Here is a 14,268-nt window from a genome sequence, read left to right on the forward strand (position 1 = left end):
AATAATTAGAGAATATTCCAGCGTCTGGCTTGTGATTGAGTTGCACTACTGAATTTTGTGCCACCTCCTTCGATATCATATTCTCCTAATACAAAGTTCGATTTTTGATATCGAAGGAGGTGGCACGAAATTCAGTAGTACAACTCAACAACAAGTCGGAAGTTCGGAAAAAATTGTTGGTTCAATAAATAAATACGCAGACATGCTTCTTTATTACATTGTCTTTATTTATATTCATTGTAGATTCATACATAAAATGTACACCGAAATGATACAATATCTAAACAAATCTTGTTTGTGTGTTATACTTCGTCTGGGATAGAAATATCTCATACATCATCGAAGAGCCAATGGGTTCTAGTCTCTGCTAATGTAGATAACTGTGTTCGATGCTAACGACGAACAGGTTAGTTTCCGATCGACTTGGTGCAGCAGTAGCGTTTCTGAAAAAATCAAAAGCACAGAGAAAGTCAGGCGTCAAAGCACTGAAAACTGCAACCATAGACAAGATATAGAATCCTATATTTGTAGACGAGATACTCGTCGGTGGTGGAACTTACAGCAATGTGGTATTTCAGATCACTGTAAGTTCCACGTTATCCCCGTGAACACTTCAAAATGTCCCTGAAATGCGGCAATCCGACCGGCAGAGGTGTACACGTTGTGGTATACGTACTCATGTGACGTATACCACTGTTAGTCGGGTTGTAGCATTTCAGGCGGATCTTTTAACTGTTAGTATGTAACTAAAAAACGAAGACGAAACACCCTGTACATATACACACTCTTTCTTTGAAATTCTTTCACGTAATATGAACGTATAGGTTGCAGTATTGATGGCGTTTCGGGACGGACCTTTGCGACTGTGTGTTCATTATAAAAAAAAGTTTATTATTCGTAGCTGAGGTGGCGCGTGGTACATACATGAGGTTTCCGACTACAACAAGTCCTATAATTTCACGCAATACTATGTACAGACATGGTTCGTGTTGCAATATTATTAATATCTAGTATTAATTAACATAAGTCAACGTTACGGCTAAATTATTACCCATTACACTATGATCTATGATTAATGTTTCGCGCTTGTCCACGCGGATCTTTTACAAAACAGTAAAAATTGTCTCGCGGTGTTCCTGTATAGTGCAGTTCCCATTAATTGGATCGCTTTTTAACGTATTACTATTCTCGTAGAGAATCATTTTTTGTCGGTCGACCGTGTTCAGTTGATTTCACAGTTTCTACAGAAAACGCCTAACGGTTAACAGCATTCCGACAACCACGTGTGAGCTTATCGTGTGACATTAGTAACCAGCAAAACTACACTTACAGTTACGGTAGGCGCGTGCGTTCAAAGAAACGCCTCGATAAAAAAAGTATCATAAAGCGCGAGCACTGATTGAAAGAGATATTAAAATGGAGTAGAAAGTACAAAGACAAAAAAAAAACAACGTGGATGGTAATAAATATTACGTTCGTGAACATCGGAACGTAGTATGTCTCTAGTTACGATGGTCGTGAAGCCCGCCATCTTTCACTGTATAAAAATATCCTTGTTAATTAGTACCTAGAAGAATGGTGGCTCTTACAGACGATTAAGGCACTTTACAAGAGCGCTCTTTGTTGCTAGGACTCGCACAGGGGTTCGCGTCCGAATTTCTGTTTGTTTTTTATTTTGCGTTTTACTGTTTTACCGATCACGCTAACCGCTTATTTGAGCAAAACGAGAGAAGAAAACAAAATGAAGGGAAACGAAGAGAGAGAGAGGAAGTTAATGGACGCTTTAAATCGCTCACGTCTCCACTATTCTACGCGCGACAAGGAAAGCTTCGCTCGCGGAGGAAGAATACAATTTAATTTTCTTTCAGGAGTATCAGAGAGATCATAATAGATGAAATAAGAACGATATAATAAACGCCATTGTTGCTTCTTAATTAGCATTACGAATGGATTCGCATGTCGCATTTATTTAATACGTCGTCGAGGCGAAACCGTACATCTCTACCCTTCATCGGACTGTTCGAGTGTTCGCGACGAGTAGGAGTTTATTGTAAGTGATAAAATGGCACCCTGAGTTGAAGAAGCACGGCCTTTAACGAAGAAAACGTTTAAGTACTTATTAGTCGGATCGGCGAACGAATCGACTACGATGCTGAAGGGAAAGTTCACTTTATCTTTAGCTCTGTCTCTCTCGGCTGTTCATCGATTCGCGTTGTTTCCATCGTCAGAACGGTACCAATGCAGTCTCCAGAGTTTACGAGCCATTGAAAAATATCTTTTTGTACTTTAACAAAGTTTCTTCTTTCCGAACGAGAGATTATTCTCCTCTAACGTACGACACCTAAGGCCGCGAAAGATCACGAATGAAGTACACACGAAGATTCTTTCAGAAAATAGTAGCTAAGGCACAATTTCATTTCTCTCTAACGATATCTCGGACGCCACAGTGTCGATCATTTTTATCAGGGTAGACTCGTTTCCAGGATTACGAGATCTATTTCTCGATAATGTAAGGATGGGGGTTTTCAGTGCAGTCAATCGTCCTCAAAAGTCCTATTGTTCGATTAACAAGGCGTAATTTGCATTATTCGCGAGCATAAAGCTGCGACATTATTGGCGAACTTTTAGTATTTTCTCTGCAATTCAGAAATCACATTGTGTAGCAAATCAATTGTCCTAACTTCTCGAAAAAGTTCCAATCTTGTGCTCGAATATTAAAGAAGTTATCGTCTTTTTAAGAATGTCCGAATATTCATAGGAGTCACTTTATGCTTCTGAATACTGAAAATTATTGTGCTTTCGAGGGCGACTGCGGTCCAGATTAATCTTTTACCTAGCGCTTTTGACTACTGACAAGTGACTACTGAGAAATGAGAAGGTGCACGTGCACCTTTGCAATCCTGGAAACGATTCTACCCCGTAAGGTCACTTTCTTCGAGGCACCGAGCACGTCGCAGGACAGTACACGAAATACATAAAACGAGAACAGATCTGCGATACAATTATACTTCTGTTGAGCAAAAGAGAGTGATAGAACAACAGCGACAGAGAAAGAAAGTAGAAGGTAGACTCCGCCTACCAGGACGAAAGATGGTGGACCCGAACGAGCGGTTTCGTTTCTCGTCCCGACTACGCTATCAGAATCTGTCCTTTTTGCTACTATCTATCATATTAAAAAAGAAAAAAAAGAACAAGAACTTGTCGCAGAATCTTTAGGGGCATATTGGAATGTACTTTCGTCGAGGTATAGAATTCTAGAATTTTGAGAGAGCTTCGAGGAGACGTTCCGTTACGAATGCGACGCCCTCGTCGGCTCCTTTTTAGCAGGGGACACGCCTGTCGAATTGGTGACCTTGTAAGCGTTGCCCTTCACCTCGGCAGGGTGTTTGTGAGTACTCGTCGAGGATTTCCTAGGAGGTTTCGTGATCTGCGTGGTCGACAGGCCGCTCACTGGATACTTGTTCCTGCTGGACGTACCACCGTTGCTGCTTCTCGTCCCGTTCTTCGTCGAGGTCGAGGATGTCGCTTCGGTCGGATGTTTCGGCATCACGAACGCTTTCGTTTGTTTGAGCAGGTATCGGTCGTTGCACAGCGCTGATATCAATGGCAAGTCCAGGTTGCGGCTCTTCTCCCGCAACGTTCGTATGTCCAGCATTCCGTCCTCCTTCCCTTCCTCGTGCTCATCCACGGTGCTCGATTTCGGCGTCTTCTTCGGCGACGAAGACGACGAAGAGGCTGATGGGAGCGGCTGGTTCTTCTCGAGATTCTGCAACGGGACACGGTTCTCATCAGTCACAATACGAAGCGAATTTAATTACACTCCTCAGAAGAATTAAGGTATCACTTGTGCGAACCCGAAAACTTGGTCCCACTTTACGTGAAATCCGTTCAACGAAAAATTACTACATTAGTTTTGTTCACAAAAATCGATTTCTTGCAAAATCCTGAGATCGTAGACAAATTTTGTGTATTAGGTGTTGGCTGGCCGTACCTGTATTTCGTATGGGGGCGGCGGTGGCGGTGGTGGTAGCCTGCGGTGCTTGAACTGCGGCAGGGACTGAAGCTTGATGCTGGAGGGCGAGTCGAAACACTTCAAAATGTTCTCGTCGCTCCTTGTCCTGGAGAACGCGTGGAGGGTGTGCGGGTGTGCTGGGGCTGGTGGTTCTCGTCTAAGACTCTGACTCCCTGCCGACGAACAAGTAGCCCCACTATATAGCGAGCTCGTACTAGCAGCGTAATGGCTGCTCAAGTTACTATGCGGTAAGTAATTGTTAGAACTCGTGTCGCTGCTACTAAGGTTCTGGTTGGAAGCGTATTTCGACGGTGAGGAGAAGGACGAGCCGGGAAGGTACGGCGTGCTACGGTACATTACCAGCGATTTATTGTTAAACGAGGGATAGGGAGGCGGCGGATAGGCGGCCATCGCGGCAAGTAGCGAGCCTTGCTTCGCGTCGATGTACTCTTGCTTGGAGACGGCGGGATCTTTCAGTGGGAACATTACGTAATCGACATCGGAATAGAGTTGCTGCTTGTACTGTTCGATTTGCGACCTGGCCACCTGACTCGTGTAAACGGTAGCCAGGCTAGGCGGTGGTGGAGGAGGTTGTCTGGGATGAACCATTGGTGGCGGAGGAGGCGGTGGGGGTGGCGGCGGTGTTAAGTAAGGCAACAAAACCGGACCACCTCGTGAAGCGTGCACGTCCAGGTAATTATTCGGCCCGACAACTAGAGCGGCGACCGGTGCATGGACCGGCGTGGGTTTCATTTTGTCACCGGGGTAAGTGGGTGGTTGAATTCTGGGCGGTGGTTTCGGGGCGATCGCGGATACGTCGTTCGCCGTCGGTTGGGTGCAGCTGCTCTTCAACGGTGTCAAATTGACGTTCGCCTTGCTGTTCGCCAGGCTCGTTTGGATCTTTGTCGACGTCACCCGCGAGACGATCTCTTCGCTCGCGGCCGGATAGAGGGTGGAGATCGCTTCTTGCCGGGTGACCTCGGAAACTTCGGGGTAGGGAGGCGGTGGCGGTGGTTCTCTAGGTATCACGGCGTCGTTTCTCGGAGGCGTGGGCGGTGGTATCTGGATTCTTTCTCTGGGCGACGTATAGGGCGGTGGTGGAGGTGGATCGGTCCTCCTCGGCGGCAACGGTACGAATTCGCCTCGAGTCGCGTTGTACGGCGGTGGAGGCGGTGGTTCCCTCTCTATATCCGGTATCTTGGATCTGGACGAGTTCAACGTCGCGTAGTCCATGCTCACTGGATACGGAGGAGGCGGAGGAAGCTGTCTGTCGCTGTCTGTCCTCGGCGGCGGAGGCGGCGGAGGCATAGTAACGTAGTCGCAGTCCGAATCCATGGAATTGCTGATTGTCTTCCGAGGCGGATAACGTCCGACAATGAGATCGGACAGTTCGTCGGCCGACAACAATGGTCCCACGCTGGAAGGATCGCTACCATCGCCTCTGAAGCTTCCCGCGCTCAGTATGCTGTTGCTACGCGATCTAGAGTCTTCTAGTTGTTGGTCCAGGGTGACCGCGGTCATCGTAGACACGACGTTCGCGACGTCCTCGTCACCCTTGCAGACACTGTAAATCGGTTCTTGATCCTCCGTGCCAACGTCTTCCGTGTAAACGTCGCTGGTTTCGGATCTAAGACCGCTGTGTATGGTGTAGAAGCCGGATGTTACGGATGCCTCGTCGGTCGTCGATTGAACGGAGCTTAATGCGCACACGTCGCTCGCTGCCGACGATTCGTTCGCGTCTCCCGTCGGCGAATACAAGTCCCCTATTCTCTCGTCTTGCATCTCGCTGCTCCGCAACGTGTAGACGCCGCTGGTCTCGCTCGCTATGTCCGTACCTGGAAACGACACGTTCACGTAAAACCAGACGCCTGTCGGTGTCTCTCGGGACTGAGACGTCCGGGCGCGAGTCGCCACGCGCGATTAGAAAGGAATCTCACCTGCGTATTTGCCGCCCTTCTTGCACCTGTCGTAAATGGCGCCAGGAAAGCTGGCGGTTTCCGACGAAACCGCCGAATTCTGTGCCGTATGCGAGTAGCCCAGCTCTAGACTGGACGTTGCCGATGTGCGACGCATTCGAGGCGGTCCACCAGCAGGTGCGTTCACGACCACGACCGTGCTGCAGCTGCTGCTACATTGTGACCCCTCGGCCGCAGTCGCCGCGCTCGACGCCAATCTCAATGTAGCCGTCGTAGGCGTGCCGTCCGCGCCGTCCACTTCTAAAAATTATACGGATCCGTTTTTATAACACCCCCACTGTTCGCCGTCGCGTTTCCGCGATTCCACCCAAACCGAGGAGTACCTGGACCCTGGGTCCTTGCCACTTAACACGCTCCGTGCCAAGCCGTTTTTGCTCGACTTTTCATTCAGACCATTTGACGTTTTGACTAAAGATCGATATGTTATCACCAGACTGCGGGTTTTATGCATTTATGACAAAAATGGGTGTGTACAATTTAAAACAGTGGACCTATGAAAACGATTTAAGGCCACCAGTGTAAAAAAAATTCGTTTTCCTTAGTTAGACCGGAGACTTTATGAGTGATGTGTTAGACGGTCCATTTTTATCATTCCAAATTTGATATCCCGCCGCGCAAAAATGAATTTTCAAGCTCGAGGAGATATAAGCGATCGAATGACTGCGCTCACCATCTACGGCGGAGACCGGTGACGACGGTAACGACCGATCTTCGACGTCCGCATTGGTGCCGTTCACAATGCCGCACTGGACAGCCGAGTGCGAAGTAGTTTCGGTAAGACGTGGCAGACATTCGGTCGAAGCTGGCGCGGTGTCCGGCTCGTCCTCGCTGTGCACCCGGTCGCTGACAATTCCAGAAGTTGTGTTGGATGACGTGCTCGAGATAACAGAGATCCGTTGGTCACCGCGTGCACCGCGCGCCGTCAAGCTTAGCTTGCAACGGGCGGGGTACATGTAGCAGTCCCGAAGCACCTTCCTTTCTGCGGACGGACAAACAGTAACGCACAGTTAACGAAACTGATGAAGGATGTAAAAATTCTCTTTTAATCTGACATGATCTCACCTTCCTCCTCGCGTCTCTTCGCTTCGTTCACTCTGGGTGCTATGGCCATGGAGAACTGATGAGTGTCTCGGCAGAGCCCCAGAAGGAGCTTGCTTTTGTCATCGCAGCCACTGTAGAGGGTGAGCTTGTCCGGCTGATCGACGGCGCGTATCTCGAACTTCTTGCGCTGTGTCAGAAGAATTGGACAGTTCAAGGTGATGTTAAACGATCTCTCTCTCTCTCTCTTAAGGGGGTATTCTCCTTCCCAGGATTTCGAAGATGGAGTTTTCCGCTAGATAAAAGGTCAATCTAGACCGTTGTCTCCCTCGAAAGTCCTTCTTCTACGTCTACGAGGCGTAATTTGCATTATTCGACAGCATGTGTCTATTTTTATAAAGTTGCGAAAGCTACAAGTTATACCAACGGTTTTTCCGAAAATATTTTAGTGACAATATTCAGCACGTATCTTTTGTTATTGGCCAAGGGAACGGTTCCTTGGAGACTTTCGTTCCTCGTTACCAGTATTGTCCATGAAAAACAAAATTTTGACCTTGAGAATCGAGGTTGTTCACACTGTTTGGAGAATCCTTCGAATAAAATACTGTTTCAAAGACTGCTATTATATCTTTATGTAATACACCCTTCGGTGTCCCATTGAAGTTGAGATTGTAAAAAATCTCGAAGACATGTGATTTTAGATGAAGACCTTTATTTCGGAGTCACATTCTACGTAAAAAGAGGCACAACTTTTTGTGAATGTGATTTTCGAAACACTAAAGGACACGTGTCAGTTTGTTTCTTTTTTAAATCACACGTCTTCGAGATTTTTTACAATCTCGACTTAAATGGGACAGCCTGTGTATGATAAAGCTGTGACTTTTGAGGGAGACAGCGGTCTAGATTGATCTTTCCTCCTGGAAAGGAGAAACTCAACTTAAGAAGGGTCTCTGAAAATAATGTTTAAAATTGTAGGTAATTGAGAGACGCGTGTAGCAGGGGTTGTGATACTAACGTCGAAGCATAGTTTGCCGATGTTGTTCCAGGCGAAGACACGCGGCGTCTCCTCCTCGGCGTATACTCGCACTCCGCGAGCACATATCGCGAGGAGTATGCGTCCTGGGCCGGCCTCGTTCTTGCTTCTTCGTAGCCGATACAGGTGAGCGTTGAGCGGCGCCTCCAGCAGCACCGCCTCCCGGATATATTGCAGCTCTGCCTCCTCTCTGGAGAGGCCCCGGTTGTCTCTATGCTGAGCCGCGAGCACGGCGAGCACATTTGACTCGAGGCACATCTAAACCACGATTACATTTACAGTAGCGTCTCGACACACAGTGGCGAGCATATGAATTCATCTCAACTGCGCGTAACTAAGCACGAACTTCGTGACGGAAGTTTCTGTGTGAACTTACGTGAGGCGGAAGGTAATCCGTGGGCTTGCAGTATCCCACAGATCCTGCGTGTGGCCTGTGCCGTTCCTCGGAGTAGTCCCCAAGATCGGCTTGTAGGGCAAGACCCGCGAGTGTGAGCAAAGGCGTAACGATTGATGGCTCGTGTAGGGGATGGTGAGGATGGAGGCTCTCCACCCCGCCGCCATGCCTGACGACATTGTCCCGCAGCTGCAGGTAGTAATGGTGCCGTGTCGTCTCATCGCTGAAATCATCGAATCGTTATTGCCCCCTCTCGCGAACACCTCGCAACAATATGTCCAATCACAGAGAACGATTATTTGGACATTTTAACATAGTATGGACATAGTTTCGAATCGACATAAACCACTTTTTCGATTTTTGTCTATGATTCTCGCCGGTTCGAATTAGATGGAGATGTAGATTTCAACCCTTGATGAGAAATATCTATCAAAATTGATCCATTTGTCCGCGTTTACTAAACCGCGTTACCGCGTTGAATAATTGTGCTGAAGAGTTAGCTAGTCAAATAAGGCAAAAATTGTGCTGATCGTGACGCCACTAGGTACCCCCACTACTGGCAAGTTGGTGGGGCAATTCTCGGAACGTGACGTAACATTATAAATTCCTCCGGAGGAATTTTTTGCAACAACGCTGATCGCAAAGTAAACAAGTTCGGTCGTATACAATATTTCTATCCACGAAGAGCGATGATTTTCAGTGGTTTCATCCCTTGAATCACAGTTTCCGATTATTTCGCCACTCGAGAGGCATTTGAAATGCCTGGGACAAAGCTGCGAGCTCCGTGTAACGGATAAGTATCGCGGCGAACGGCGAAAAAAACCCATTCGCATAATTAATAATAATAACCTTGCCATTTCTGTGAGATATGCTTCTCATGGTTACCGTAAGATCGAGAGATCGCGCGGATCGACCGGTGTGCCACGGTGAATGGTTCACAAGTGTTCCCGACACGCTCGTCGATATAATGAATCGTATCGTGACTGGTGAATAATTAAATCCCGTGCTTCCACGAAGATGAAAAAAGTTTTTTTCCTCTTCTCTCTATCTCTTTATCTTTACATCTCCGTCTCTCGATTTCCCCGTATTAACGGCGACGCGTTCCTCGTTCGAGACCTTTGTTGCATCTACGCGCGGTCGACGTTCTTATAAAGACATTCCTTCGCACGAAACGAATCAAGGTGTCTCGTGATATCCGTGTGCCGTTATATAACTTAATCGCGCCGGATCGCCGCGGTGTCTTCAAATTTAACGCTAAACCTGCCGAGCCTCGAAACTAACTGGTACACACATGTTAACTTATGAACATGACAAGATTGATTTTATTTAGAATTTAATAATACGTGCTGTACTAAAGAAATCTGCTGTCTTCTCTCGCATAGTGTGACTTTCGTCTCTACGGATAGTGTTAATTTTTTTATCCTCCCGCTAGGGGGTTCAGGGCAATGCTAATGCAATTATGAAACTTTATTATGTATTTTTAGTTAGTTATTAGCTTAGTTTTAGCTTTAGTTTTAGTTATTAGGTTGTAAAGAAAGAAATGCAGGATGTTTGTTCCTTTGTTTTACGCTCTGTTTAATCATGCTTTTGACATTTAGTTTCATTAAAATTTTTATTAAATTATTTGGCTTTTCTTACCAACGGATTGGCGAAATATTTTTGATTAAAACGAGACCAAACACGATCAAATTGCGATTATATCTACTCGAATAAAATCGAAACAATTGAAATAAACCTTTTGCACGTGACAAAAATTACAACGTGAGAGTACAAACGAGAATTCAGAATTGCAGTGTATAGAGATTCGAGTTTATTCTGATGGGACTCGCGTCGAAAGACACTCCGTCATGCAAACTTTGCGTAATGACAAATGACGTGCTCGGTGAGGCCATGGGAATTTCGAAAAGTCACGTTTGCTACAGTTCGCATAACGCACCGCGCATAGCAATAGAAACCAGCCCTATAAATCTGCCGCACAACACGCCGGGATTACGAAAGCTCGCGGTGAGAAAGGATTCCTGTGTCTCGTGCATTACTTGCGAACGGTCGCGGAACGTGCTCGTTTTAGCAAAATCGATCTCGACACATTTGCCGTATTTTAAATATGTAATTAATTAATAATTTAATGGTGTACCCTAAACAAAGATGTGTGTGATTTTGTTTTATATAGAAACATTACAATTTTCGATGTTTGTAGCCAAAGTTTAAGAAGGTTGAAACCTTTGTAGTAGTAATCTTTGTAGATTTGAAATGAATTTTCAGAAGCCATAAATGCATGAAGATCTGCAGTCCAGTCACAACTTTTTAGATGTTGGACCATACTACTCGGCTTTTTCAGATGAAACAACAATTATGAACTACATGACTCTGAATTCAGCCGGGCAAATTTTAAGAAGGTGGAAACAAAATGTAATTTGATTTTCAGTGGCAGTAACTTAGATTCTGTATTAGATTCTGTGGAACTTTATACGACAGCACGATGGAGGGCGAAGTTTTGGGCGAGAATACCGCGCATTCATGCTGCAGGCAAACAAACGATGCGGTCAGAGTGCTTACGAGTTACGTCGGAATTCGTTGAACATGCAACGTAAACATGGCCGCTGAAATGCGCTAAGAGAGTCAGTGTTAGAAAGCTTCAATGTCAAGTTTTCGCCGAGCCACTGAACAGAGGTTGAAGACAGCTCAAATGTACAACGACTGCTTCTCACGAGAACATTCTTTTCGTCCAGCTGGAAGTTTGACTTCGTACTCGCGTCTCGAAGGACATGATGGAAGATTTTGATAGCGTTGCGTGTACCGTATACCGAGATACCGATGAAATTGATGGCAAGGGGTGGCACGAGGAGGAGGGGGAGAGAGACGATTGGATGGTAGCAAGGAACAAAGACAGAGAGAGAGAGAGAGAGAGAGAGAGAGAGAGAGAGAGGCTTTGAAAGAGAGGTGACGGCGATGCGAAGGGCAAGCAAAAGGGTGGGTCTCCCTCACGAAACGAATTCTCGACTCCTGTCCGGTAGCTAAGTGCTACCTCTCTCTCTCTCTACTCTTGTAATTATAAATTATTACGTGGCGCGTGATAGATAGACCGTACGCATTAAATGAAAGCACTCGTCCCGGTAATTATACTGATCCGTGGTTGCTTTCTGATTTCCACCCGAAACCCGTGATTTACATCGGGCCTCGCCGCATTCGCCGCACGTCCACGTCGACGAGGGTTTAATTCGTGAAAGGACCCACGGCTCGCCTAACCGCAGAACGCTCCTCGCCTCGATCCCCTCCGGTGCTTCATTTCCCCGCTTCCGTTCTGCACGATGTCGCGCACCCAATGGCGTACCGGCTTCATTCATTCGCGAATTCACCGTGCAATCCTCGCAACAGTCGCCGGATCAGGGGACACAGTTACCCTCTCCCTCTGCCAATAGGGGATTAGTCACGTGGCGTTCAGACGCGACGTCTTAAAGACATTTCTTTCAACAACATTACCATCAAAACAAAATTGTGAGTCACATCGAATTTTCACTTTGTAAGACGCTTCTCAAATTATCGTTTTCATTTCCTGTAATTGTATTTTTTGGAGGTACATTAAGAAATTGTTGTGAAAGAAATACAGTAAATGGGTACCCGGTTGATTACACAAGGGTTAAGGGATGAAATAAATTTTTATTTTACTCTAGTAAACACTAAGGTCTAGCAGACTAAGATTGGTTCAGCGGCTCCACCCACATTTTTTATTGATATTGTGTGGAAAACAATGGTTTCAGGGTGAAAGATAACCCCCTAAAATTTTAAGTCGCTAACCCTTCGTATAGTCTGCTAGATTTTAGTCTAGTGGTACTGTATCGATTTTCTAAATATAAACAAATTGTTCGTTCGACTTTTAATCTAATGCACCACCCCGTGCTTATCCGGAAGGGCAATCCTGGTCGGAGTTGCAGCGCGAATTAGGAGAGCGCTCTTAATCTGGGTGCATCGTGGCTAGGGAAAAAAAGGCAAAATGAAGGTCGAGTTGGCCGCGCAGGTTTGGCAGTTCCGACGAACACGGTGGCACCGGGCAACATTTGAAGCGGAACACTAATTACTCCGATTAATTCTGCAATCCATTTGGCTGGCCGTCCGATGGCCGGACCGTCCTCGACTAATTTAGCTTCCTGCGAGGAGCCAGCCTCTTTCGAGTGAATAATTTGTCAGCCCGAGCAGGGTCGGGAACGACTACCGGGGAAGCTTTTATTCACGCGTTCGATTCGATCGCCGGATTTCCTTCGTCTCTTTGCGATTGCATTATAAGATAGCAAGTTGCAAGAAAGATTGTAACTCGCATGCTGTCAGTGTTAATTTCAGGTTGCGCGTATATGTCGCTGGGCCCTAAGTGCAAAGTGAAAAATTAGCTTCAACATGACGGCTCACCTTAACAGCAATGGCGTGTCCACGTAGTAACGAACGCGAAAGTAGAGGACGAACGCTGGCCGTCCGCTGCTGTCTAATCCCTGCAAATCAAAACAAAATGAACGATTAACACAATTAGACTTCCGAAGTCTTGCGAACGAATGTTTTCCGCGACTTTTTTTTTTGTATATGTTAGAATTCATATCCGGCTGTAGTACTCCAAGACAATCATTTGCTTTGATGATCGAATTGTTCTTTCATAGACCAGAACAAGCAACTCGACCTGATCGGTCTCATTATTCTCGTCGAATCGATAATACTCGATGTCGCGATTGTTCGCGTATACAAACGCAAGTAGAACTCTTCAAACTACAAAGCGCTGCAGGCTATAAATATCCGTGCAAGTAAAAAATATAGAACGCGTCGCGGACACTCGTTTCAGATTCAGCGTAGCTCTCTAAATCGGAAAGAATGAACTAGACAGAGCGGATTTTACGCATTTATGACAAAGACGAGTAGGTGTAATTTGAAACAGTGAAAACATTAGAAGAGTTTAAGGATACTGTTGTATTATTTTCAACCTGTTAAACGTCTTAAGACAGAGAATGACCTTTTATTTCACTCCGGTTTCTTGCAAATTCGGTAGAAGATAACGATCTATAATAAATAGACTGCGGATGTTTTGATGCATTTGTGAAGAAATTTGTTGGATAAAATATAAAAAAACAAGTCAGAATACTGTAATGTTGTTTTTAATGCGAGGAAGTCAGTAAGGGATGAAATAATTGTTCATTTTTAAGATCTTTAAGGATTTTTAAGATCCGCAGTCTAATAATGAATAATAAAATTTTATAGGAACGGCCCAACACAGCGCAACGTTAAGATCAACTCTGTGTCCCGAAGCGATCCACGAAGCAGCCGACTTCGGCGGTCAGGCTACCGCGACGAAAGAAAAACCTGCAAACGTGGGCGAAACCACCAAACCGTGAATACGCCCATGCTCGTTCCTGCCCACGCGCCCTCAAGCACGGTAGCTACACGCGTTCCACCGAGAATCGGGACTAAATCCCCCGTGGATCTCTCCGGTTCGATCCGTGAAACTCAACAGAGTGAAACGGCACTGGCTAAAAAGAGGGGACGAGAGATCGAGGAGATTCGACGATCGATAAAGCGACCATCTGTTGGGTTCGGTAAACCCAACGGGACGACGTTTTAAATATCTTTAATATTTTGCTAACGGCGTCGCCAAATGATAAGACACCCTCGAAACGATCGGAGAATAACGCAGTACCCACCAGCGGCTGTTTAATACATTTTTAACGGTTATGGTTCGCGGCAATGGTAGTTTTTGATCGTGAACCAGAAGCCACCCTCGAGAACGTAATCATTGCACTGCGGATTTAATGCATTTACGACGAAAATGAATGCAATTTAA

General features: G+C 46.0%; 1 protein-coding gene across 1 annotated transcript in view; it reads right to left on the reverse strand.

Annotated features, from left to right (window-relative positions):
• Nucleotides 1–1,920: 1,920 nt before the first annotated feature.
• LOC143215470 (protein expanded) overlaps nt 1,921–14,268 on the reverse strand; it is a 113,953-nt gene continuing 101,605 nt past the window's right edge. Inside the window, exons 6-13 of the mRNA XM_076437610.1 lie at nt 12,855–12,934; nt 8,436–8,676; nt 8,042–8,317; nt 7,051–7,216; nt 6,659–6,967; nt 5,950–6,228; nt 3,992–5,847; nt 1,921–3,766 (exon numbers count right to left, since the gene is read on the reverse strand). Of these exons, the coding sequence (XP_076293725.1) occupies nt 3,290–3,766; nt 3,992–5,847; nt 5,950–6,228; nt 6,659–6,967; nt 7,051–7,216; nt 8,042–8,317; nt 8,436–8,676; nt 12,855–12,934 (3,684 nt within the window). The 3' untranslated portion in view covers nt 1,921–3,289. The remainder of the gene's footprint in view (nt 3,767–3,991; nt 5,848–5,949; nt 6,229–6,658; nt 6,968–7,050; nt 7,217–8,041; nt 8,318–8,435; nt 8,677–12,854; nt 12,935–14,268) is intronic.

This window comes from Lasioglossum baleicum, chromosome 2 (assembly GCF_051020765.1).
Source record: "Lasioglossum baleicum chromosome 2, iyLasBale1, whole genome shotgun sequence".
NCBI classification, from domain to species: domain Eukaryota; kingdom Metazoa; phylum Arthropoda; class Insecta; order Hymenoptera; family Halictidae; genus Lasioglossum; species Lasioglossum baleicum.